Source organism: Terrapene carolina, unplaced genomic scaffold (genome assembly GCF_002925995.2).
Source record: "Terrapene carolina triunguis isolate 2854851 unplaced genomic scaffold, T_m_triunguis-2.0 Scaffold69, whole genome shotgun sequence".
Classification (NCBI taxonomy): domain Eukaryota; kingdom Metazoa; phylum Chordata; order Testudines; family Emydidae; genus Terrapene; species Terrapene triunguis.
The window spans coordinates 33,045,928-33,072,087 of record NW_020664420.1 but is presented as its reverse complement, the minus strand read 5'-3'; the positions used below and the strand labels follow the sequence as shown (position 1 = coordinate 33,072,087).

Genomic DNA, 26,160 nt, shown 5'->3' with positions numbered 1-26,160 from the left:
GTGGACATGGCACAAACGATCACAGTCCTCTTTATAGCAGCCCTTAACATATTTAAAGACTGTTATCAGGTCCCCCCTCAGTCTTTTTTTTCTCAAAACTAATCATGCCCAGTTTTTTTAACCTTTCCCCACAGGTCAGGTTTTATAAACCTTTTTTCATTTTTGTTGCTCTCCTTTTGGACTCTCTCCGGTTTATCTTCATCTTTCCTGAAGTGTGGCTCCCAGAATTAGACACAGAACTCCAGCTGAGGCCTCACCAGTGCTGAGTAGAGCAGGTCAATTACCTCTCATGTCTTACATACAACACTCCTGTTAATACACCTAGAATGCTATTAAACTTTTTCATAGCTGCATCGCATTGTTGACCAGTATTCAATTTGTGATCCATTATTAACCCAGATCCTTTTTCAGAAGTACTACCAATAGCCATTTACTCCCCATTTTTGTAGCTGTGCATTTTCCTTCCTAAGTGAAGAACTTTGTACTTGTCTATACTGAATTTCATCTTGTTGAATTTAGACCAGTTCTCCAATTTCTCAGTCATTTTGAATTCTAATCCTTCCCTCCTAAGCACTTGCAACCCCTCTGAGCTTCTTGTCATTTGCAAATTTTATAATAAAATTTTATTATGCCACTTCCCTTCCTCCAGTACAGCTCTGCTCAGCAGAGACATAACTTAGCTTTTAATTCCCAAAATATACTAGCGTTAGAGGATGCTGGACTAACCCTATTGAGTGAAATCCTCGCCCTATGGATGTCATTGGGAGTTCTGTCATTGACATCAGTGGGGCCAGGACTTACCCAGAATATTTTTTTAATAATATCTAGAAAAAATGTAGATTTTTCTGATATAAACTGAGCCAAAACACTTGAATGCCTTAATTTACATTAGATACAGAAAAAGCAAGACTCACCTTGATTTTTCAATGGTAAAGGCATAGTCTCCCTGAGTTTGCTTAAAAGGTTTTTCATTTCTCTCATGTCTCTGTGGAAATTAAAAGTAAAATAGATAGAGAGGAGACTTTAAATAACCTATTTTCTGCTTTTGGGGGTTGTAGGAATAGTACAATACACTGAAATAACGAAAGATAATAAACTCAAAGTGGGACGAACAAGCTTTTTTGGATCTATCTAATGGACAAGTAGTTGGCTCCAATATAAAAGCCAGTCTAATTCTTTATTTTTGTTACAAGAGGAATATGCCCTTAGATTTAATGAGGAACTGGAGGGTTGATTTGATTGTAATTGGCAGCTTTCTGGTTCAAATTTATCCTAGGATGGTGACATAATTACCACTTCCTGGATGTTGAATGGTCTTTGTAAAATGAGTTGGTGGGCTCAGTCCAATTCCTAGTGGAGAGAGATGCACCATACGTAGCACAACTGGCATTTATCAGCACCAGTGTTGGCTGCACTACCCTTTTGCCCCTAGATGGCGAACACTTAGGGCTGGTCCACACTACCCGCCTAATTCGGCGGGTAGAGATCGATCTTCTGGGATCGATTTATCGCGTCTCATCTGGACGCGATAGATCGATCCCAGAAGCGCTCCCCCGTCGACTGCGGAACTCCTGCTCGCCGAGAGGAGGAAGCGCTGTTGACGGGGGAGCCTGCCTGCGCCACGTGGACCCGAAGTAAGTACTTTTAGTTCGATATAGGAAACGTCGACTTCAGCTACGCTATTCTCGTAGCTGAAGTTGCGTTTCCTATATCGATCCCCCGCCCCAGCCCTTAGACTGTAAGTTCTTTGGGACAGTGACTGTGTTTTGTATCTTGGACAGTACCAAGCACAAAGGCAGTGTTTAAAAAGTAATAAATAAATGACTGTAGGGACCACGTGTACTGTATCAGTTCCCATTTTGTGGATGAAGAGAACATTTCATCCAGCCTGTCAACCTGACCCCTCTCAAGTGCATGGGATTTGCCCAAAATGTTAAAGGGGAGAAAACAGACTAAATAATCCCCACTGATATTATAATGGGTTTCCTCTCTCCCATAGCAAGGTTACAGGTGTGTGTTTTGAAAGTGGCTCATGGTTTGTAAAGTGAAAGAGAAACTGTGTGAGGGCTCAGGCTGCACTAAAGGGTTTTTGGTTTGAAAGACAGTGTGATCTTGCCTCATTCATTTGGATACCCCTGATACTACAATATGGTTCCTAAACAGAGCAGTGCAACTGTCTTTCCTATTGTTCAGTTTTATTCAGCTCCTCTTTTAATAGAACAGAATTTGGTTATATACAAGGAAATATGGTAGCCCTCAGGCTCTCAGTGGTAACTCACACAAAGCCTTAGATAATAGATCAGTTTTAGTAAGAACGGAAATGGCCACCAGGTTTATCTCTTACTTATTTTTTTTAAAGGGCCATAAAAGCTTCAACTTGCACCTGCATAGCCAGAGGATTAAAGGAGTTCAGTTTGGTATATACTTGTTTATTTCTACACATTCAGAATTATTGGCAGGCACAACTGATGTCAATTGGATGTCTAAATACCTGACTTGCAAGTGCAAAAATGGAGACCAGGTAATTTGGAATACAAAAGCAGAGGCCTGGTTAAAATTAGAATGAAAATCAGTCTTATTATCTCTGTTCTGCAAATAGGACCATTTATCTCTGTAGTTTCTTTGTGCTTTGACAGTGGCATCCAGTGGTACTCAGCTAAATCAAATATTTCATTCCTGGCCCACCACTGTACCCACTGATTTAGAAGTTACTGTCATGTACATTGTTCTGAAGAAATGTTAAAATGCCTTTTTAATGTACTGATACAAGTAACAATGTTGATTGCCTATGTGGAAAAGGCTGAATAAAGCATTAGGCCCAAATTCCAGTATTTAGGAATAAAGGCTACACATACCTTTCAGTGTTTTCAATATAGGTGGAAACCTGCCATGAATGCTGTTGAATATCTATTGGTGAAGATGATGTGTCTTCTAAAATAGGTACTTCTGAACTCTCCTCCATTTTATTGTCTAGGATCTTGGGTGTTGCACACGGCTCTTTTCCTTTAAAATGTTAAGACAAAACAAAACATATCCCTGTTATTTAAACACAGCTTATACAAAGACTGAAATGTGGTGTTTTGGACCTGATCATGCACAGCACCAGTGCAGAGAGTTATGAACCCAAACTCCACGTGAAAAGCGAGCAGGACAGGGAATGGATGGCAACTTGTCCATCTGCTAATGAGAGCTCTGCTGCTTGGCCACTGCATTACTTATGCCAAGCAGCAACTGCAGGAGTGAGGTCAAAGAGAGGAGTGTGGAGCTAAACATTTTGCTTAATTGTATAAAATCTGTGTCAGGGTCCAAAGGGCAACATGGAACAAAAACCAGTGAACTGTAGTGCATCTACTGAAACTGACTTCAAAAACTCTCACATCAATGGACAGCACAATGCACGTATCCTAGTTAGTAGTAGAATGCTGTGCTGAAAAAGTAGGACAAAATGTGAAGTTCTGTACTTGACAAGTTTTAATAGCACTACACATCTGCCAACATTCACAACCCAAAATGCAGCAGATTCCAAATCTGCACCAAGTTTGTGATTCATACTTACTACAAGGAAATAAAAGGAGGTGTTAGAGCTGAGTGGTTGAGGGCTGATAGCCAGGTCCTAAGGGCATTTGTGTGGGAGAGAAGGAGATGTTGGGCCTGGACCATGGTGATGGTGACTGCAAAGGAATTAGGGTTGATGGGATTAGCTGGTGCCCTGACAAGGTTCTAGTCCATGGCCCTTGGGCGATTCCTCTGTGGTAGGGTGACTAGATGTCCCAATTTTATAGGGACAGTCCCGATATTTGGGGCTTTGTTTTATATAGGTGCCTATTTCCCCCACCCCCAGCCCCCTGTCCTGATTTTTCACACTTACTATCTGGTCACTCTACTCTGTGGTAACCAGTGTAGCCCTGGCACTAGGCATCTGATGGGATGGATTTCTTTTGTGTGTGCCATCTGAACTGAGAAATTTCAGAGTTGGGTTCCAGACACCTTCCTTAGAGGTTCAAGTTTGTTTACCTTTCTGGATGGACCTCATGAATTTGCCCAAACAATCTATGACCAAAAAGCTCTTATTAAGCAAGGTTTATTACAAATAGAGAGAAATTAATATTAAAAACAAAATCTGTGGTCTGAATGCCTATCTAATCTTTAAACTTGGCCAGAAATCACCTAGCTAAACCTGATCTGTGTAATTACAGTATAGAAGAAACTGCTTGTTTATTTCCATCATCCAGCCTCTCAGGTCATCAGAGCTGTTTGCATGTTCTGAGCCTGGCAGTCTGCTAGAGATCCTGGAATCAAACTTCCATATATTTTTTTTTTTTTAAACCTCTCACTCACCTCAGGTATCCTTGACCACAGGGAACAGCTCCACTTCTCATCTCTCACGGAGTCTCCTTTTGAACTCCAGACTAAAGTGCTGCTCCATCTCTGTCTCCCCTCCTCACCCGCCGCTTAACAAAGAGTCAATCAAACCCTCCTCCTGTGTGATCTCCTTCTGTGCTTGAGCTTTAGTATCACCTCCTCCCAATTATACATCACAGTTAGAACATAAGAACGGCCACACTGGGTCAGACCAATGGTCCATCTAGCCCAGTATCCTGTCTTTGACAGTGGCCAATGCGAGGTGCTTCAGAGGGAATGACAAGAACAGGGCAGTTATCAAGTGATCCATCTCTTGTCATCCACTCCCAGCTTCTGGCAGTCAGAGGCTTTAGGACACCCAGAGCATGGGGTTGCATCCCTGACCATCTTGGCTAATAGCCGTTGATGGACCTATCCTCCATGAATTTTTTTAATTAGTTTTTTAAACCCTGTTCTAGTTTTACCTTTCACAACATCCCTGGCAACAAGCCCCACAGGTTGGCTGTGTGAAGTACTTCCTTTGGTTTGTTTTTAAACCTGCTGCCTATTAATTTCATTGGGTGACCCATGGTTCTTGTGTTAATGAAGGGGTAAATAAGACTTTCTTATTCACTTTTTCCACACCAGTCATGATTTTATAGACCTCTCTCATATACCTCCTTAGTTGTTTCTTTCCAAGCTGAAAAGTCCCAGTCTTTTTAATCTCTCCTCATATGGAAACTTCCATACCCTAAATCATTTTTGTTGCCCTTCTCTGTACCTTTTCCATTTCTAATGTATCTTTTTTGAGATGGGGTGGCCAGAACTGCATGCAGTATTCAAGGTGTGGGCATACCATGGATTTATATAGTGGCATTATGATATTTACTTATCTATCCTTTTCCTATTGGTTCCTAACATTATTAGTTTTTTTTTTTTTACTGCCGCTGCACATTGAGCGGATGTTTTCAGAGAACTGTCCACAATGCCTCCAAGATCTTTCTTGAGTGGTAACAGTTAATTTAGACCCCATTATTTGTATGTATAGTTACCCAATATGCATTACTTTGCATTGATCAGTCTTGAATTTCCTCTGCCATTTTGTTACTCAGTTTTGTGAGATCCTGTTGTAACACTACACAGTCTGCTTTGGACTTAACTGTCTTGAGTAATTTTATATCATTGGCAAACTTTGCCATCTCGCTGTTTACCCATTTTTCCAGATCATTTGTCATTGTCTTATCAGAGACCTCAGTGTGAAACCTTAATTGCTTATCTGTCTCGTCCTCTTGGCTATTTTACTTGCTGTACTGGAAAGAGCAGTGAGTTATACCAGCCCATTACACAATACACAGCTTTCATGCCACACACTTATCACCTTTCTATGAAATAGGATTGCTCTTGAAAGCGATCCAACTTGTCACTGGTGCTATAGAAATGCAAAGTAGTGTTATAATTTGGTGCTGATTAATTTTACCATTACTTTAAAGTGCTATGGTTTTAAAACAGGGATTATTATTTCCTCTTCCAAAGGACAGACGTGCAGTGCCTGTAATGTTTTTTTTTTTTTTTTCAGCACAAAGGCAGTCTTGTAGAGTTTTGGCAGTATGAATGGTACGTACCAAGCTCTCTTTGGCTGGAAGGATCTGTTCACTAGTAATATTGTTGGATCGTAACTGATTCATGAAGACCTCCTTGAAATTCAGGGTGCCTGCTCAATCACTTGAAAAATAACTGGGAGTCTGTTAATAATAAAGCCTCTGAGGAACGTCTTGGTCATAGGCTTAAACCTGTGAGTTAGGCCCTTGGGTCTACCCCCAAATCCAGCATAGCCTTGGAATATGGTGGAGGCTCTGTGCTGGCCTACCACTCCTTCCAAACTCCTGTTCCCTAGTACCATGACCCTATGATGCAATGCCAGGGACTCCCTTGGCTGTGGCTGCCCCTGGATCTCTGAAGAATGAGTGGGTGTCTCAATGGAAACAATAATTAGGAAAAAACAGTAAAAACGGTTGTTTTCTAAGGAATTTCCATAGGGCTAGAGTGGGGATCATATGCTCCCCTTCCAAACTTGCCTTTGACCCGTTCTCTCTTCTTTCCCAAGGAGAGTTCAGTATATTAAAGTGCTTATTTCTCCTCACATGTATTGCACTTCTCTTTTCTCTCACAGTTTGTCCTTCTTTCTCATACCAGTTTTCAAATAGAGCAGTGGTTTTCAACCTTTTTTCATTTGCGGACCACTAAAAATTTTCAAATAGAGGTGCGGACCCATTTAGAAATCTTAGACATAGTCTGCGGACTCCTCGGGGTCCGTGGACCACAGGTTGAAAACCACTGACATAGGGTAATGGTAATGAGATCATAGCACATCAGTTAAGTAATCTATCCTTCCAATGCTCCTAAAACTTGAAGTGAAATACAGTTTACACAGAAAAAGACACCATGATTTCAGTGAGGTTTTTTTAAACTAAATTATAAGCTATCAAAGGCTTTCATGTACTATTTTAAGATATTTGTTATTAATACAAAATGCATGATGGTAAAATAATTATGCCAGGATTGTTCAATGTGTAAGGCTCTTGTACTGTGCATGGTACACACTTACCTGTAATTTAGAATTTTTATTATTGTGATGCACATACAATACAGTAACTAGATCACTCTGAATTTACATCACTTTAGCTTGTGGTGTATTTGCTCCATGATGCATGCACACAATTCTTGCACTAGGCTCAATTCTTTCCTTTTTAATCCAAATATCTATTCTATGGTATTTCTTGAAGTGGCTAGCAGACTAGTATCATAAGAGCCTGTCTACACCTCTTCAGACCCCTTACCAATATAGCTGGCAGAAGTCTGTAGTACAGACATGGAGTGCTGATTCTACCCTTGCTTCGCCTGTACTATTCCACTGGGGCACACTGCAATCTTAATTAGAGAGGTAACTCTGTGAATCTAATTCACTCTTTCCTTAGGTCATGTCAATAGACTTTTGTTAAGGATACATTTTAAAATAATGACAAGCTGTAAAATATTCCCATTTCATTTTAAGAAATTGCAAATTGAATAAAATTTCACTTTGGAGGGGGAAAAAACAAAAATGAAAGACTCCCCTTCGACTCCCAACTTGAATTGGACCCTTTTGTATGTATATGTATTTTGCAAGACAGCATAGTGCACCTTGAAACAGGCCAAATATTAACCTCTGATACTCATACAGAATTCCCACTGAAATCAAGGGGGAGTTGTGTGTGAGTATCTGAGGGCAGAGTTTAACCCTGCATGATTATACTTTTTTTTTTTTTTTTTTTTGAAAAGTTGGACAAATCCAATGTACAAGTCCCATGCCCAGTCTGACCAGTATTAACTGCAGTAACTATTAAAGACAAAGCACTTCATGAAAGAAAACCCATGAAGGCACATAATGTCTGAGTTAGGATGGCCACAGCCCCTTTACTCAACTTCTTGCACTGTAGTGCATGCGGTATGATGTGTTCTTTTGTCCAGGGGGTCCCACTAACTCTAAGTTTACATGTTACCTAACCTTTACAATCTTTACAAATAAAGTGGAATGCTATAATGGAAGAGATGCACAGAATGTTTACCTGTCAACATGCTGCAGTTTGTGTCTGATCCACAGCCCACTGACTTCAAAGGGCTATGGATCAGGCCAATAGCTCGTATGATATTTTCCTACCATTAACAGTGACATTTTAGTTTAGTTTCAGTATAAATTTATGACAACTGAAAAGGGAGCTTTGAACTCCTTGACACAGTGGCTTTCAATGTAGTGTGTATTAGACTATGGGGAAAAACCCTTCCCTCTGTTTTGCCCTCCAAAACTCCTGCCTCATTTCCTCTTTGATTTCCTGCAAGCATCTTTACCCAACACTTGTATAAGAAGAGCTAGCTTGCTCCAGTGATGCACAGTATACAAGCATGACAACATTCTGTGATGTAAAACACATTCCTATCATTAATCCCACGTGTCCAGGATCTAATAGTTTACTAATATAAGTAACAATGTTACCAAACTGGCAATTAAGATCTGCAGATGGTACCATGGAATTATTGGTTTCTGTGTAGATTAGGTATTTGGGCATTTAAACTTTGGTGATCCATCTATAAACTTCCACAGTTCAGAATCTGTCAATTCAATAGTTATAACACTTTTTTCACAGTTGCTTGGTGCAAGAGGATCCTCACTTATTTAGATCAATTTGATTCTGAACAAGGTTAAGATAAAATACATGGGAAGAACGTTTTATTAGCAGAACTGTGGTTCAACCACAGTTCTATGTTCCGGTGAACATCTATGGACAAAGTGATGAAAGAATGAGAGTTTGCTTTCTATGAATTGCCACAAAAAGGGCAAATATTTCTCGTTATAAATGTAGCTGATTTTATAAAATGTCACACCAATCTGAAACTCCAGTGTAAAATAATGACTCTCGCGCTCGGTGACTAAAAATGATCTAATTGAGATTGCAGAGACTAAAAATTATTTCATTCATTAACATGATTTCCAAGTAACCCCATCACTGTGCAACTAGTATTTAAATGTAATAAAATCACCTAGCATCCTTACTTGTCATTGGACTTATTACTATGAAAATGTGAGTCAGCAGAACTATTTTATTTTATCAGTCACTATTATAGTCCCAAATCAATTTAAAAATTATTTGCTGTTGATACAACCTACAGGATTTCAGTGTATCTGTTCATACTCTGGGATGCTAACAAATATTTGTGAGACAATGTGGGTGAGCTCTTTTATTGGACCAACTTCTGTAGGTGAAAGAGACAAGCTTTTAAGCTTACACAGAGCTCATCTTCAGGTCTGGGAAAGGCACTCAGTGTTACAGCTAAATACAAGATAGAACAGATTGTATAAATCCACTAACCCTCCTTTGTCGTATGACTGCAGGTGTGTTAACTCCCCATTTCACCACAAATGATCTCTTGAAACATGTTTCAACTCCTTATGCTAAGCAATCTGTTCCACCTTGTATTTAGCTGTGACCCTCTGGGCAGGTCTACCCTTAAGACAGTACAGCAAGCAGCTGTGCCACTGTAGCGCTTCACTGAAGAGGCTATCTATGCAGATGAGAGGGCTTCTCTGTCAGCGTAGCTACCGCCTCTCAAGGAGGTGGAGTACCTACGCCAATGGGAGAATTCTCCCGTCAATCTAGGTTGGTTTAACTGCGTTGCTCAGGGGTGTGGATCTTTATAAGAGGATACAGACTAACACGGCTGCTACTCTGAAACCTGTAGTTATACCGATTCAATTTCCTAGTGTAGAACTGGCCTCAGACTACCTTTCCCAGACCTGAAGACTAGCTCAGTGTAGCTCGAAAGCTTGTCTCTCTCATTAACAGAAGTTGGTCCAGTAAAAGATATTACTTCATGCACCTTGTCTCTCTAATATCCTGGGAGCAACAACATTGCAAACAACAAATATTTGTGACAGAATTCACTGACATTTGACAAAGTGTTATAATTTAATGATAATGATTGGTTTAATTACTAGTGGATTTGAATACAGTCAATATTCATGTACAAACAGCCATCACTCCAAATGATCTGACTGGAGTGTCTCAGAAGCAAACTATTTCTACAGCACCTTCTAGTGGTTAATTGACTAACTCGAGATCTGCTCACACTTGGCAGAAATTATTACAAAGCATCATTTGCAGGGTCAATAAAACATGCAGAGAGATTAGTAAAATGAGGCCTTTTTTGTTTACAGGAAGCTGATGTGAATTTTGTAAATGCTGCAGAGCAGTTCCTAAGCTAGCCCTGAGTATCTCCACATTACTTAGCTTCCCACTAAACTATCATTAAGACAGGCTCTCATGCCTGAGGCCTGGGTTTGACAGTATTCCCTGAGGTCTTTAGAGATGATCTTTATAAGAGGCATACAATGTTTGTTCCTGTGTTTCTTACTAAATCAGCTCGCAAAGAAATTTCAGTTCACTGCTTTAGGGTTATTATTTATATCAGAGCAGTAGCTAGAGATTCCAACCGAGAGCAGGCCCTACATTGTGGTATAGTTCTACACGTTTGCCCCAAAGAGCTTGCAGTCTAAATAGACAAAGATATGGTTGATCAAACAGAAATGAAGTGACTTGACCAAAGTTACACAGCAAGTCCACGAGAGAGGTAGGAATAGGACCCAGGACTCCTGACCCAGTCCAGTGCTTTATTTGCTAGACGGTGCTGCCTTCAAAGGCATTAACCTGTTTAACTTAGTGAGTTATGTTGCTAAATTCGTGCACTCTTAAGTGATTTTTTTAAAAATTAATTTTCATAAAGAAATCAAGAATCTAAAATACAAAAAGGTCTTAGAGCGTATATAATGTTACCAAAACCCACGCATTTCACAGGATCGCCAATAAAATCATGCATCTTTACGACTTGTCAAAGCTGCAAGACTGGACAATACAAAACCAGACAATATTACACAGACATAACATGTTGGGTTGGGAGCAACAACAATAATAAAAAAAGACATACACAAGTAGGCCAAAAAAAAAAAAAAGGGAAGGAGGAGCCTAGGGGAGGGAAGCGGGAGGGGAAAAAGCAGAACGAACAGTTAGAATGGAAGTCTGGCATTATTTGAGCTATCTCAGCATTCCTTATCCAAATGTATCAAGAAACAGGGTTCAAATTTCTTTGAATTCATATAATTTTTCTCTATGTTGATAAGCTATTTTTTCTTTTGCTGCCAACTCAGACAGATCTGAACACCCCTGCTCTATTCTGGGTATAAGCCTACTCTTCCATTTTTGTAAAATCATGTACTTGGTAATCACTGAGGCCCTCAAGAACCAGCATAGTAGATACATAACCTAAGATATCATTTTCAGCTGAGGTTGAGTTGCTGAAGCCAAGCATTGTTTTCATTCATGTCCATCTCTTTCAACAGCTGCCTGTTGGATAGTCCCATAACATGTGTATCAAGGGAGTTTTTTCTTTATTACAGCGGCAACAAACATCAAAGGACAGGACCCACCTCTTGTACAACCTGTGTGGTGTCCAATATATATTAAATAGAATCTTTTGCTGTATCAGGCGTAGCCTCAGATCCACAGAAGCATTTTTAACATTCTGTAACGTGTGCTGCCATTGGGGTTCCTTTAATGGCTGTGTGAAGTCCCCTTTCCACACTTTATGAAGCATTTCCAAGGTTACCAATAGTTCTAGGGGTATGTTTACACTGTCAGTGGCAGTCAGCCTCCCAGCCAGGTGGACAAACTCAGGGTCACAGGGCTCAGATCACCACGCTAAACCTAGCTGTGTAGATAGCACTTTGGGCTTCAAAGCCTGAGCTGCAACTTCAATCACCTCCTTAGTCTTCAGAGCCCAAGCTCTAGGCCAAGCCACAACGTCTACCCCCATATGTGTGTAGACGTACTCTGGCAGTCCTACAGCATCTGGACCAAATTGATATATTAGTAAGTGTTTTAGTTGTAAGTACTGCCACTCCGCTGAGATCAGGTCACCATGTTGCTTTAGTGTTAGAAATAAGACACAGCCCTCATCCTTGACTAATTAGGAAATCCATATGATGCCCTTGCTCAGTCAATTCTTATAAATTACAGTTTCCCTCCTGCCCCCAGTTTGGGCTATCCTAGAGAGGTCCTCTTGCATGACACTGAGGATGAAATTGGCACCTCTTAGCTATGATAGCCACCACCAAATATTGTTTTGAATTAGTAATAGGAAGGCTGGAATAGTGGTTTCTGGCTGGATATATACAAAAGGGCCTTGTCTGTTTATAACATCAATTTATACTCCATGGAACCAACCTGAATGCCTCAGAAAACTGCATGAGCCCATATACCTACTGCTGGGGCTCAAGAGCCAAATCAAAAAGTAATGGCAACAGTGGGCACCCTTGCTGAGTAACCTGGAAGAGGCTGATGATATCTGACGTCACGTTGTTGGTTGTGATGTGAGCGGTTGGGTGAGAATATAACCATTGAATCCAGGAAATAAAGATGTGCCCAAATACAAATTTTTGTAAGGTATAAAACATACCTCCATCCACTCTATCAAAAGCCTTTTCTGCATCTAAGGCTTATATGGCTTAGGGTTCGGGGTCATCATATTTCACTACTATTACATCAATAAGTTGTCAAAGGTTATCAGAGCCATGATAGCTTCTGACAAATCCCACTTGATTGGTGTACAATAGATCCCCAAACCTTCTCCAATCTCATTGCCAGAACTTTTACCAATATGTTGACATCACTATTAATAAGTGAAATTGGCTTATAATTGGAACAAAGTGTAGTGTCTCTTCCTGGTTTAGTAATAACTGATATTAGGGCTTCCCACAGCGTAGGGGGAAGGGTGCACTCTGGGAGTGACTCATGAAACATCTTAAGCATTTTGTCAGACAGGAGGTCAAGGAAGTGTCTATAGAATTTGGCAGAGAAGCCATCTGGCCTGGGGGCTTTCCTTGCTTTCTTATTCTTAATGGCCTCAATTAACTCATCCTCTGTTAGTGGTGTGTCAAGGTTTCTACACTGAGCTGCAGTAATATAGTATTTTAAAATAATTCATCCAAAGCACCTGTGGGGGACTTTGTGTCCAATTTGTACAGATCTTCATAGAAATTAATGATATTAATAAAGAGTTCTTTAGGTGATGTACATAATTTACCATGGTTATCATGGAAGACCATGATTCTACATGCAGAGTTATTTTGTCTTGGGTGGTACGCCTGCAGCTTGTCAAGTTTTCTACCCAATTCACAGAAGTCCTGCCTGAGTAGAAATAGGGAAACTGAGCCTGCGCTGAGTACATCTTACTGAGTTCAGATCTACAATTAATCAGGGATTTAAGCAAATCTGGAAATGGGGCTAAGGCTTAAGACAAATCAAGCTCTTTTACTTTTTTCTCATATTTTCTGTCTCTTCTTGGTTGATGCAAAACTTATAATTCTACCTCTCAAATAGGCCTTGAGTATCTCCCACATTAACCTGCTAGAAGATGTTGAAGGTTGGTTTGTCTCCAACTTCCCCTTTTCAATAAATATTTTGAAGTGAGGATCTAATGAATGTGAAGAATTAAATCTCTATTTACCTGGCTGTTTCTCACCCGGGTCTGTTGCTAATTACAGGGGCATGAACAAAGTCAGCAGTTGTATTAATGGAGGAGTCAGTTACAGAATTAACCATGTCACTGGAGAGCAAAACAATCTATAGGAGGATAGGACCCATGTACTGGAGAAAAGTATGAATAGTTCCTACTCATTGGAAGTATAAGTCTCCAGACATCACATGGTCCCAGATCTTTAAAGTGCAACTCCAGAGCCATTCTAGTTTTGCTGGCTTATGCCAAGATTTGTCCATAAAAGGATAATTAAAATCCCCAGCAATCACAGTAGGAATATGGGGTTCTCCATATAACTTAGTAAAAAACCTAGGTTTCAGGATCATTAAGCTTAGGCCCATTAATATAAGCAGTGACTAGGTGACTTTAAGGATTAAAAATCTGCCCTGAGCATCTGAAATTCACTCAGAAATTGTTATTGCTAGTGCTTTATGGAAGAGGTTGGCTCCGCCTCTGGACCTGGATGAGAAACCACAAGACGTTGCTTTTCCTACCCAGTCATGCTCTAATTTAGCAGCCTCATTTGTGGTCAAGTGTGTCTCCTTCAAAAGCAGTGTCTTCCTTTGCTTTCATTAAAAATGAGTACACTTTTGTTCTTTTTCATTGGAGTGTTGAGACCCTTCACATTCTAGGAAATAGAATTAAGATTCAGGGCCATTTGGCTGTGTTAAGAATTGTTTTTGTATAAGTACTCTTACAAATGGAGGTAATGGAATGTTTGTATTATTTGCTCTATTACATCCCATCCTACTCCCCATACAGAAACCCATGAGGGGGGAAGTCTATGGATGAAATGTCTCAGATGCTTATTCTAGATATTTTGGATTACCTTGCCAGATGCTTGCCACTTGCCAGACTTCCAGGGAATAGGGAGGAGAGGGCTCCGGAGAGGGGGAGGGAAGAGCACAAAAAGACAAGTTAAAGCAAAAACATAAAAACACAAAACATACATATTACCACTATTACTTATTACCAAGCATAGTAGAGCACAATGTATTTGCAACAATTATCCAACATCTAACACTATAAACAAAACGAAACCAATTCAGTAGAGGCGGGCTGGGAAGACGCACCATCCAGGCAAGAGGCTCCACCAATATCCACTATTTAAATTATTATTTTTAACAGGCATCCTATTATTCCCATCCCACAAATTAGTACCTATATTATAAGGCACTAGAAAGGGAGCGAACATTTCACAAATGTAATATTTCTTAACCTGATATGTCAAGGATATTATTATCCCCTAATTTGTAATCTTTTCAGTTTGCTGAACCAAACACCAGAGTATGGGTAATAGAGCTTGCTGCACTGAATGAGACACTGTATATTTTGAGGATCACTTTCTCATGGCCACATAGCCCCTCCCCCTTTTAGTTTACAACCAAACATTCAGTTTCCCTTCCCCACATTAAGTAAACATACAGCTAACAGGGGAGAAATCTAACTACTCCCACAAACTGTACATAACTGCACCAAAGAATACAACAAATACTCCAACTGAACAAGTGACTCATCTATATTAATTTTATACTTCACGTTCATGTACATGGAGTTGAGCTTATAGAAGGTGGGGGAAGTGGCAACAAGGGGAAAGAGACTGGGGAAGTAGGGGGGTGGAGGGAGGACATCGGGGAGAGAAAGTTAGCGGACTGGGGAAAAGGGGTGAGCAGGGTGAGAGGGAGGAAGTAGCAGGTGATAGGGAGGGCAGAAATCACTGTCCATATAGCTCAGCAACCTGCATTGGTCTTCTCCTTTGCTCTGTTGTTCCATAGGGGGTACAACTACATTGCTCAGCCCTGTGCAGTTTTCCATGACGTCTTGCAGGGAGGAGAGCTGTCTCTCAGATTTCCAGCCCAAGCTGCTGGGCTTTGAGGACCCCCAGCAGTAAGGATACAGCAGGGTCTCCCACTGGCACCAATTTTAAAAAGTGGCATTGGAGCCCTCAAATTTGCCCCCTAGTGATCTCTTTGGTGTACATCAGTGCTCAGCTAACACATAGGCCTGTAATGATCACAAACAAATCATTCATGTTGATGTTCATTTAGGGATGTTGTCAAATGTTTCATTGATTCCCCAGCACAAATGCAGAAGCAAAGGTAATTAATATTGTTAATACGCAATTTAAATCCACCCTTTCCTCAGTCAGCTCACTCCCATGAGATCAATTTGGGATGAGGTGTTTCCTTAACTCCCCTGCTTCGCATTTAGCCATTTGATGAGAATTGATATACATGTCCCAAAAGTTGTTAAAGTATCAGCTTGAAGCAGGAGATAGAACCCAAATAAGTGAATGAGTCATGGTAACTGGATAAGCTCATAAGTGCAGGTAGGGCAGACATAACAACTGGGAAGTAAACTTGGTATAAAACAGAACAGGTACTCAATTTACTGCAGGCTATTTAAGAAACTTTCTGCTTCTCGTGGCTTTTGGAACAGATGTACTTCCTTACTAGCCTTGACATGAAACTGAGCTGGAAACTTTATAAAATATTTGTGCACCCAGTGCTTGGCAAGTTCCCTTGCTCTTCTAAAGCTGATCTCTGTTTAACCGTGTCTTTTTGCAAAGTCTTGAATAATCATTATCTCATTTTGTGGCATCCCCCAAAATAGTTTTTTTCCACAAGCTAGCTGCATTATGTCTTCTTTTACAGTAAATCTGATAAATTTGACAATCAGTGCACGAGGTTTGGCATCTGAGGCCGACTTAGGAGCCAGGGATCTATGTGCTCTCTCTAAATCAAATTTAAAATCAGATGGCAGACTGAGCACTTCTGAAAGAAGCCAGGAAACAAATTCTAGGGGGTTGCCTTTCTCTGCTCACTCAGGTACTCCTATAATTCTTAAATTATTGCATTAAGACCTTCCCTCAATATCTGCCACTTTAGATTTAAGAGAAGATAACTTGGTGAGGCTTCTCTGCACCTGGACTGAGCTCCCTTGTACCTGATCTTCCATTTTCTCCCTTCTGCTTCCTTCACCTGTCCTGTCAATACTTGCAGGGAAGAGTTAATTGAGGTGTCGTGACCTGGATATCTACTGTGTCTGCAGCAACTTTCTTCACCACAGCCATCATACACTCAGTGCCCTCAGCAGCAGCTCTCTTGTCCGGGGGCTGGGAGACCTGCATTCTCCTTGTTTTTCAGCTACTTATAGAGCTTCCAGTAGACAAATCTTTGCCTGCTGACATTCCAGAGATTTTTCGGGTACCTGTTCTTTTACTGGGGGGGGGGGGGTCAATAGTGGTGCTGTACTCCAGATGGAAATGGATATTAGTGGCTGGCTCTGGAGTTCAAGGAATCTGCTCCCCCACACTACAGAGAACCCTCCGAAGTCATGCATTTTTTTTCTAATTGATACTTAATAGTTTCCAGCTTTGCCTTCCCTCCAGGACAAAGGATTTGCATTGGAAAGGTATTTGGAGCAGGCAAAAGGGAAGATAACTAGACACTGCTAAGATAGTACAAATGGCACAGACCATCTTAATTCTGGTATTTCCCAATTTCTGAGTTCTTGACTTTGGCACCTTAATAATGGTCTTTTGACATAGCTTTTTGTGTGTACTATAGAAATAAACTGACAAAGAACCCCTTCCCTCAGCGTACTTGCTACATAGCAAAACTGGACATATTTTTGGCTGTTGGCCTCGCTGTGACTGTGTGTGTTATAGCTATACAAAGAAGTAATGGATATTGGCGTCTGTCTTTTCTAACAGAGGCTGTATGGCAGCAGTGAAGTTGTCTTGAAGATTGTAAGTATGCAGGAAATCACTCTACAGGAAGCCTTGTATTCTGTACTGTCAATGTAGGAATGTTTATTCAACAATAGAGAGAGATGGGGAAGTTTGGGGATGGAAGGAAAAAAAGTACTTGAATCCTGGCACTTCAACTTGTGGTCTGATGTTCCATTAATCTCCAGAAAAGCATCTATCTCCTGCTAGGCCCTCTATGAAAGAGCTGGCTGGGGTCCCCTGGGGAAAGAGCATCATAAGAAGCAGACAGCCTCAGCTTTCATGCTCTTGTCAAATCTGCAGCTTGCTTGGCTATGTCTGGTCAATGTACAAGAACCCGGATTATAATTTATTAGCCGCAGGTTGGTGTGAACAGTCTGCATGTTATTCTACTTGAAGCTGCTGGCTCCAAAATAAGAACAGAAATTGTTGAAGTCTCAAGAGAGATTTTTAAAACTTCCCTGACAGGTTAGAGGAACAGAAAATGGAAAATATATTATTGCAATTCAAAAATGAGCCACAAGACCTGCCAAGTAATTATATACCTGCTAGCAGTGGGGAAAAGGTCAGACATATACACACATTTTAACAATATTAGTAAATACTGGAATCATTTACTATTTCTATGGGTATTACGCCTAGTAGATAAGAAAAATTAATTGGATGTGTATTCTCAACATTACTACTTAGATGCTGTTGAAAAGCTTAAAAAAGCTAGAATAGAAAACAACACAAAGCACTCTGTAATGATCAAAGGGTCTATTTGTCCCCAGATATAAGTATTATAATGCAGGCCCAAGTGTATAAACCTTTTCCTTAAGGAATGAATTTAAAGAAGTGGGCACAAAAGTTTAATTCTGTTAGATGGAAAAGTTGGTATGATGAGAAACAATACATGTTTTAGGATTCAACATGTGCGGAAAGATTGTTGGTTAAAATACGGCAGCCACAGTACTGACTCCAGCAAGGCAGACCTCAGTGTCTAAGGCCTGGTCTACACTAGGCTTTTATGTCGAATTTGGCGCCGTAACATCGAATTAACTCTGCACCAGTCCACACCACGAAGCTATTTAGTTCGACATAGAGCTCTCTTAAATTCGACTTCTGTACTCCTCCCCAACGAGAGGAGTAGCGCTAAATTCGAAATGGCCATATCGCATTAGGCTAGGTGTGGATGGAAATCAACGGTAATAGCTCCGGGAGCTATCCCACAGTGCACCACTCTGTTGACGCTCTGGACAGCGGTCAGAGCTCGGATGCTCTGACCAGCCACACAGGAAAAGCCCTGGGAAAATTTGAATTCCCTTTCCTGTCTGGGCAGTTTGAATCTCATTTCCTGTTTGGACATTGTGGCGAGCTCAGCAGCACTGGCAACGATGCAGAGCTCTCCAGCAGAGATGGCCGTGCAATCGCAGACTAGAAAGAGGGCCCCAGCATGGACTAATCGGGAAGTCTTGGATCTCATCGCTGTGTGGGGCGATGAGTCCGTGCTTTCAGAGCTGCGCTCCAAAAGAAGGAATGCAAAGATCTACGAGAAGATCTCGAAAGCCATGGCAGAGAGAGGATACAGCCGGGATGCAACGCAGTGCCGCGTGAAAATCAAGGAGCTGAGACAAGGCTACCAAAAAACCAAAGAGGCAAACGGACGCTCCGGATCCCAGCCCCACACATCCCGTTTCTACCAGGCACTGCATTCCATCCTAGGTGCGGCCGCCACCACTACCCCACCCGTGACCGTGGACTCTGAGGATGGGATATTGTCCGCAGCCGGTTCCTCGTCGGACATGTTAGTGGACGGGGAAGATGAGGAAGGAGATGAGGAGGACGAGGCAGTCGACAGCGCTTGCACCGCTGATTTCCCCGACAGCCAAGAGCTCTTCATCACCCTTACCGAGATCCCCTACCAACCGTCCCCAGCCGTTACCCCGGACACAGAATCAGGGGAAGGATCAAGCAGTAAGTGCTTTAAACATCTAAACTTTTATTTTTAACAGAACTGGAATATTTAAAATATTAACAATGGGTTTTTCCTGAAGTGATTTAAACGTCTAAACTTTTATTTTTAACAGAACTGGAATATTTATAATATTAACAATGGGTTTTTCATGATTTCTTTGCCTTAAAATTTTTAGTCCCAACTATTTAAAAAAAATCTAACAATGTCCGGTTTTTCATGATTATGCTGCCCAAGACGCTCCACTCTTTAGTCCCTGCCAGTGCAGCTACACCAAAATCCGGTCTATATGTCCGGGGATAGAGACGAAATCCTCATGTGAGATCTCAACATAGGTCTCCTGCAGGTAATGTTCAAGCCTGGTCATCAGGTTCCTGGGGAGAGCGATTTTATTGGGTCCTCCATGGTACGAGACGTTTCCTCGCCAGGAGACAATCAAATACTCAGGGATCATTGCACGGCAAAGCATGGCGGCATACGGCCCTGGTTTTTGCATGCTTTCCCTAAGCATGCGTTCCTTCTCGCTGTCCGAGATCCTCATCAGGGTGATGTCGCTCATGATGCCCTGCTTTGAATTAGGGAGGGGAATGTTAGTATTGGGACTGCTTTACAGCGACGCGGTGGAGGTGGGAGAGGGGCAGCATACAGGGATCTTTCCCTGGGAGAGCCGCGAGGGGGTGGGACAGGGGCAGAGTTCATGCTTGCCGGATTGCTGGCAGCAGAGACTGGCTTTGCTTTCAATGTGAAAGGAGGCCAGTGCTACTATTAAAGTTTTAAGCAGCCACAAGTCTACGGCTTACCATGTTTGCCTGCTACACAAGTTGAGGTGTCCTGCCCCGCTTCTCAGATCGCCACTGCAAGACCCCAGGCACTGAAGGCGAGGTCCGAAAATTCGACCTTGTCCTGAGTGCGCATGTGAGAGGTGCAGTGCATGGTCTTGTTCACAGAGAAAGACTATGTTCTTTGTTCAGAACTTCATTTATCTGTCTCAGGAATTCACTCCCTTTTTCCCATTCCCACAGACACATCTGCGACTGTCTCCCAACCCAGCCTGGCATCACACTCACAGAGGCTAGCGCAGATTAGGCGGAGGAAGAAGAAGACGCGTGAGGACATGTTCTCAGAACTAATGTCCTGCACCCGAGCACAGGCAGCCCAGCAGACACAGTGGAGGGAGAACTTGTCCGAAATGCACCGAGCAATCGTGGAACGGGAGGAGAGGTGGCGTTAGGAAGACCAACAGGCGACTCAAACACTCCTTGGACTAATGAGGGAGCAAAAGGACACGCTCCGGCGCCTTGTTGATGTTCTGCAAGTCCGGAGGCAGGAGGACAGAGCCCCGCTGCGGTCTATCTCTAACCGCCCTCCCCCGCCACCAAGTCCCACACCCCCTTCACCCAAAGTCCAAAGAAGGAGGGGCGGCAAGGGCCGTTAAAACTTTCAGTCAACCAGTGCAGACTGCTCTAGCACTGTTGGGCTCTCATTCCCCAAAATTTGAAAAGTCCTTTCCTACTCACCTCACACAAGCCCCTGTCCAAGTTTCACCACCCCTCGTTTCATGTGTGGTTCATAATAAAATATTCGTTTCTGTTAATTACTGTTTCCATGATTTTCTTTGGGAGGAGAGTCTGTCTGAAGGGGGGGAAGGGGCTTGGTAATTGGACAGGACAGTCACCTTTAGCAGGGTACAGAGGCGGGGGCAGGTCCAGCATCAGGATACATACACAGTGCAGTCACTACTTGCCCTGCTCAGTCTGGGAGGTGGTTTTCATGTTCTGTGGGGGGGGGAGCTCTGTGACTTTGTGGCGGGGGAGGGCAGTTACAGATCTTATGCAGCGGTCCTTATCCTGGATCACAGAGCCATGCAGCAGGGGATCTGTAACCCTCCTCCCCCTGCCAGAAAGTCACATATCCGACACATACACGCAGTCCCGCCCAGGAGTGCTGGCAGGCTCCGTTGAGACAACCAGTCCACCAGTGCGGAGCCTATCATTCCGGGAGTTTAGAAGCATCATTTGCATCACAACACTAAACCCGCCCCCCGCCACAGTCTGCGCCCCGGTTTAAAACATTTCCGCGAAAACAGTAATAAAGACAACGGTGTTCATTAACAACAAAACAGAACAGATTTTATTTTTTGGGAAGGGGGTGAAGGGGGTATGTAGCTGGAGAGGATAGTCAACATAAACTGGGTAAAGAAACGGGGGCAGGTTCAGCTTCTCTTTAAACAAAGTTAATAGTCACAGGTTACCCTGCTCACTGAGGAACCTAGCTTTCAAAGCCTCCCGGATGCACAGCGCGTCCCGCTGAGATCTTCTAATCGCCCGGCTGTCTGGCTGTGCGTAATCAGAAGCCAGGCTATTTGCCTCAACCTCCCACCCCGCCATAAAGGTCTCCCCCTTGCTCTCACAGAGATTGTGGAGCACACAGCAAGCTGCAATAACAATGGGGATATTGGTTTTGCTGAGATCACAGCGAGTCAGTAAGCTTCTCCATCTCCCCTTGAGACGGCCAAAAGCACACTCCACCACCATTCTGCACTTGCTCAGCCGGTAGTTGAACAGTTCTTTTTCTGTGTCCAGGGCCCCAGTATAGGGCTTCATGAGCCAGGGCATTAGCAGGTAGGCTGGGTCCCCGAGGATCACTGTAGGCATCTCCACATCCCCAAGAGTTATTTTGTAGTCCGGGAAGTAAATACCTTCCTGCAGCCGTCTAAACAGACCAGAGTTCCTGAACACGCGAGCGTCATGAACCTTGCCCGGCCATCCAACGTTGATGTTCGTAAAACGTCCCCTATGGTCCACCAGTGCTTGCAGCACCATTGAAAAGTAGCCCTTTCGGTTGATGTACTGGCTGGCCTGGTGGTCCGGTCCCAGGATAGGGATGTGAGTCCCATCTATAGCCCCACCGCAGTTTGGGAATCCCATCGCGGCGAAGCCATCTATGATGACCTCCACGTTTCCCAGGGTCACTACCTTTGAGAGCAGTAGCTCAACGATTGCGTTGGCTACTTGCATCACAACAACCCCCACGGTAGATTTGCCCACACCAAAGTGGTTCGCGACTGACCGGTAGCTGTCCGGCGTTGCAAGCTTCCAGAGGGCTATGGCCACTCGCTTCTGGACAGTCAGGGCTGCTCGCATCCGGGTGTCATTGCGCTTCAGGGCAGGGGACAGCAACTCACAAAGTTCAAGGAAAGTCCCCTTCCGCGTGCGAAAGTTTCGCAGCCACTGGGATTCATCCCAGACCTGCAGCACTATGCAGTCCCACCAGTCCGTGCTTGTTTCCCGGGCCCAGAATCGCCGTTCCACAGCATCAACATGACCCATTGCAACCGTGATGTCCTGGGCGCTGGGTCTCGTGGTATCTGACAGCTCTGTGCTACTCTCCGACTTCAGGCCCTCACGGCGGTGCCGTAGCCTCCTCTCCTCATTTCTCTGCATCTGCCTCAGGGAAAGGTGTATGATAAGCTGCGAGGCGTTGAGAATGGCCACAACTGCAGCGATGGTAGCAGCGGGATCCATGCTCGCAGTGCTGTGGCGTCCGCGCTGTCACAGATCAGAAAAGTGCGCGAACTGATTTCCTGCCGGCGCTTTCAAGGATGGAGGGAGGGAGGAAGGGCGGTAGTGACGGACGGATGACGACAGTTACCCAAAAGCACCCTCGACACATTTTTTTACCCAGAAGGCATTGGCGGCTCGACCCAGAATTCCAATGGGCAGCGGGGACTGCGGGAACTGTGGGATAGCTGCCCACAGTGCATCGCTTCCAATGTCGACGCTTGCCCCGTTAGTGTGGACTCACACAGTCGAATTACTGTCCTTAGTGTGGACACACAAGTTCGACTTTGTAATATCGATTCCACATATTCGATTTAAGTGAAATCGAACTACCCTCATAGTGTAGACATACCCTAAGAGACTAAAATAGAGACATAACAGAAAAATGAACTATTTTCTTTGCCTTTTCTATGAAGAGTGAATACACCTATCTTGATTATCTCTTCTGTCCCACAACAGTGTTAAAGTTAAGTCTCTTACTGCTGTCATTCATAATGCTAGTTACACTGCTGGTCTAGTGGTCAGGTATAAATACATTTTTAAGATGTCAAACAACTGACAAGTTGTGCTAAGCCCTCTGGAAACAAGAAGCTATTTCTGAAAAATAGTGACGAAAATTGTCTGATCCACTTGCACAATGTTAAAAAAGTACTGTGTAGGATGGATCATCTTAGTTTGTGTTATTAAGATTTCTGGTAAATTATGGAATCCCTACTGGCTGCCCAGATCACATTTGGAAACTTTCAGCAGGTGTGACAGGATTTAAACATTTAAGCAATGACAGAAAACTCTCTCCTCTGTGTAGTGTTGTCTACTGGGGAGTGGGAACTGGGAAACTCAGGTTCTATTCTGAGTTCAACCATTGACTTCATGTGTGATCTTGTGCAAGTTATTAAACCTGTTGTTTCTCTATTTGTAAAACTGAGATGATACTTATCTACCTCTTTATATTGCCTTAGAATCTAGGATGCAAGGTAAGTATTCTCTATATAAGAACAACATATTTTATTGGTTAATACCAAACATCTCACTCTCCACCTCCCCCAGACATAATTATAAGAAACATTTTGTTTATTAAAGATTCTTCCAATACTTGCTCTAGATGCTTGGAGACAAATGATTGTGGTCACTGTTAAGTCAGTACATGACAAACTTACGGCCTATGGCAATGACACTTGAAATATGATTTTCCCTATGCTTAGATTAGGACATAACTGCACTAACTCAAATACCACTATGTAGTAACTTGGTAAATGCTGACTTTAAAATGATAACCACTACAGTACAAAAAATGGCTGCATTCAACAGCTGACTATCTCCCTAGGCTGGTAAGTCCCCTGAATAAACTATTAATGACCGCTATTGGGAGGTACAGTGCAATCTGTCAGGTAGCTTTAAGAAAAACATGTTTTAGTAGCTATCGTACACTATGACTCTATTAATCCTGTAACTCGGACTGTTCATGCTGCTTCTTTTGGGGTGGGAATAGGTATCTTTCAGTTTGAGAAGCTCCCCCATTGCTTACTCCTAAATATCAGTGGTGCAAAAGTACAGTAACTCCTCACTTAACGTTGCAGTTATGTTCCTGAAAATGCAACTTTAAGTAAAACGACGTTAAACAAATCCAATTTTCCCATAAGATTTAATGTAATAAATGTCTATCAGGGATGGTCTAGACACTATTTGGTCCTGCCATGCGGGCAGGGGACTGGACTCGATGACCTCTCGAAGTCCCTTCCAGTCCTAGAATCTATGAATCTATGAATAAATGCGGGGGGTTAGGTTCCAAGGAAATTTTTTGGGGGCAGACAAAAGGCATTATATACTGTACAGTACTGTACTGTACTGTACTGTGGTGGAGAGGTGCCCCTGGCTTACCCCTGGGGCTCAGGGCTGGGGGTGCAGGGTCTGGGAGGGAGTTAGGGTATGGGAGGGCGCTCAGGGTGAGGGTGCAGGGTCTGGGAGGGAGTTAGGGTGCGGGAGGAGGCTCAGGGCTGGGGCAGGCAGGAGGTGCAGAGCACTTACTTGGGGCAGCTCCTGTTTGGTGCAGGGGGTGTGCAGGTGGCTCTGCGCAGCACAGCACCGCCCCCATGGCCGCGATTCTGGGAGCTGCCCCCTGCCCCGGCAGGCAGGGCCACCCGGAACGCAGGGGCTTTAGGGGCTGCAGGGCCCTGGGCTAAGCGCCGCGATTTTGAAGGGGAAAGCGCCGCTTCTCTCCGGCCGCTGGCTGCACGGCTGCCCCTGCTCCTCCTGAGTCCTCCGGCCCATGCTCGCAGGGCCGCATTCCGAAAGGGGCTTTAGAGCTGCAGGCCAGGGCCTTGGGGCCCCCTTAGCCCAGGGCCTTCCCCGCTCTCTCCCTCCCTCCCAGAAAGTCCTAAGCGCCGCCAAACAGCTGTTTGGTGCAGGGGGGTGGGGGGGAAGTGCTGGGAGGGAGGGAGGAAGGGAGGGGGAGGAGGCGGAGAAGAGGAACTTGTGCAATGCTCCCTTGTAAAGTTAGCCAAACGACGTTATAAGGGAGCATTGCACAACTTTAAACGAGTATGTTTCCTAATGGAGCAGCGATGTAACTTTGAAACAACGTTAAGCAGGAGGACATTAAGTGAGGAGTTACTGTATGTACAAACTACAGAAGAGGCTTTAGTTATTTCTAGAGTGCAATATTTTATGAATATCCATATATCTAAAAATAAGCTATTCACCAATCACAAATCTCTTACTCTGATTGTGAGTGAATAAAAAGGATTTCCACTTTAGCTACCTCCTGTAATTAGACATGGACAATCCTTTTGATGCAAATATCTAGCATTAAAATGCTAATAATGATGGAATTTCTATCTTGCCTTGAAAAGAATGTTAGTATATTTTGAGGAGAGGTTGTGGCTTCTTTTTTTCCAGGCTAGCTAGCACAAATATGGTCCAAACCAACCAGCCGCCTGTGACCATCGAGCAAATCTGCCAGGCTACATGAACATATAAACTATTATTTATAGTTACATTACATTCAGTGGATGGTTAAACAAATATGAAATCATTCAGGAAATCAGACCTAACTTTCACTAGAAGAAGAACATCTCTGAGGGGTATAAGAACCTTCATTCCTGGAAAAATCTCAGCCTGTAGTTTAAAAAGCTTAATAAACCCATCCAGGAACACTTACTATAACAGTCTTAGCTACAAAGCATGTGGCTTAATATAAACAGGGATAGTGAAAAATCAATGTATTACTAAACTTTGTCAGTTTGCACAACCCACGTTGGGCAAAACCAACAAATCCCTAGATGTGGTCTTTGTGATCAGGGTGATAAGTTCGTATTTACTTTGGTGGGTCTCTCGTAGGTAAAAACTTTCTGATACCAGCGGATCCAGCTATCAAAGTAGTCAAAATGTATCTGTACGTTTTGAAGAGATCTAACACTTGTACTAAAGGAGTAACTGGGGTATCTCAATACATT

At 43.0% G+C, this 26,160-nt stretch overlaps 1 protein-coding gene across 2 annotated transcripts in view; it reads right to left on the bottom strand.

Annotated features, from left to right (window-relative positions):
• Positions 1 to 26,160, bottom strand: part of RGS7BP (regulator of G protein signaling 7 binding protein) — a 79,698-nt gene that overhangs the window by 7,202 nt on the left and 46,336 nt on the right. Inside the window, exons 4-5 of one of the 2 annotated variants that reach the window (XM_024194756.1) lie at positions 2,856 to 3,003; positions 915 to 985 (exon numbers count right to left, since the gene is read on the bottom strand). In XM_024194756.1, the coding sequence (XP_024050524.1) occupies positions 915 to 985; positions 2,856 to 3,003 (219 nt within the window). Of the gene's footprint in view, positions 1 to 910; positions 986 to 2,855; positions 3,004 to 26,160 lie in introns of those variants that run through there. The other variant, XM_026649111.1, reaches the window with a different exon arrangement.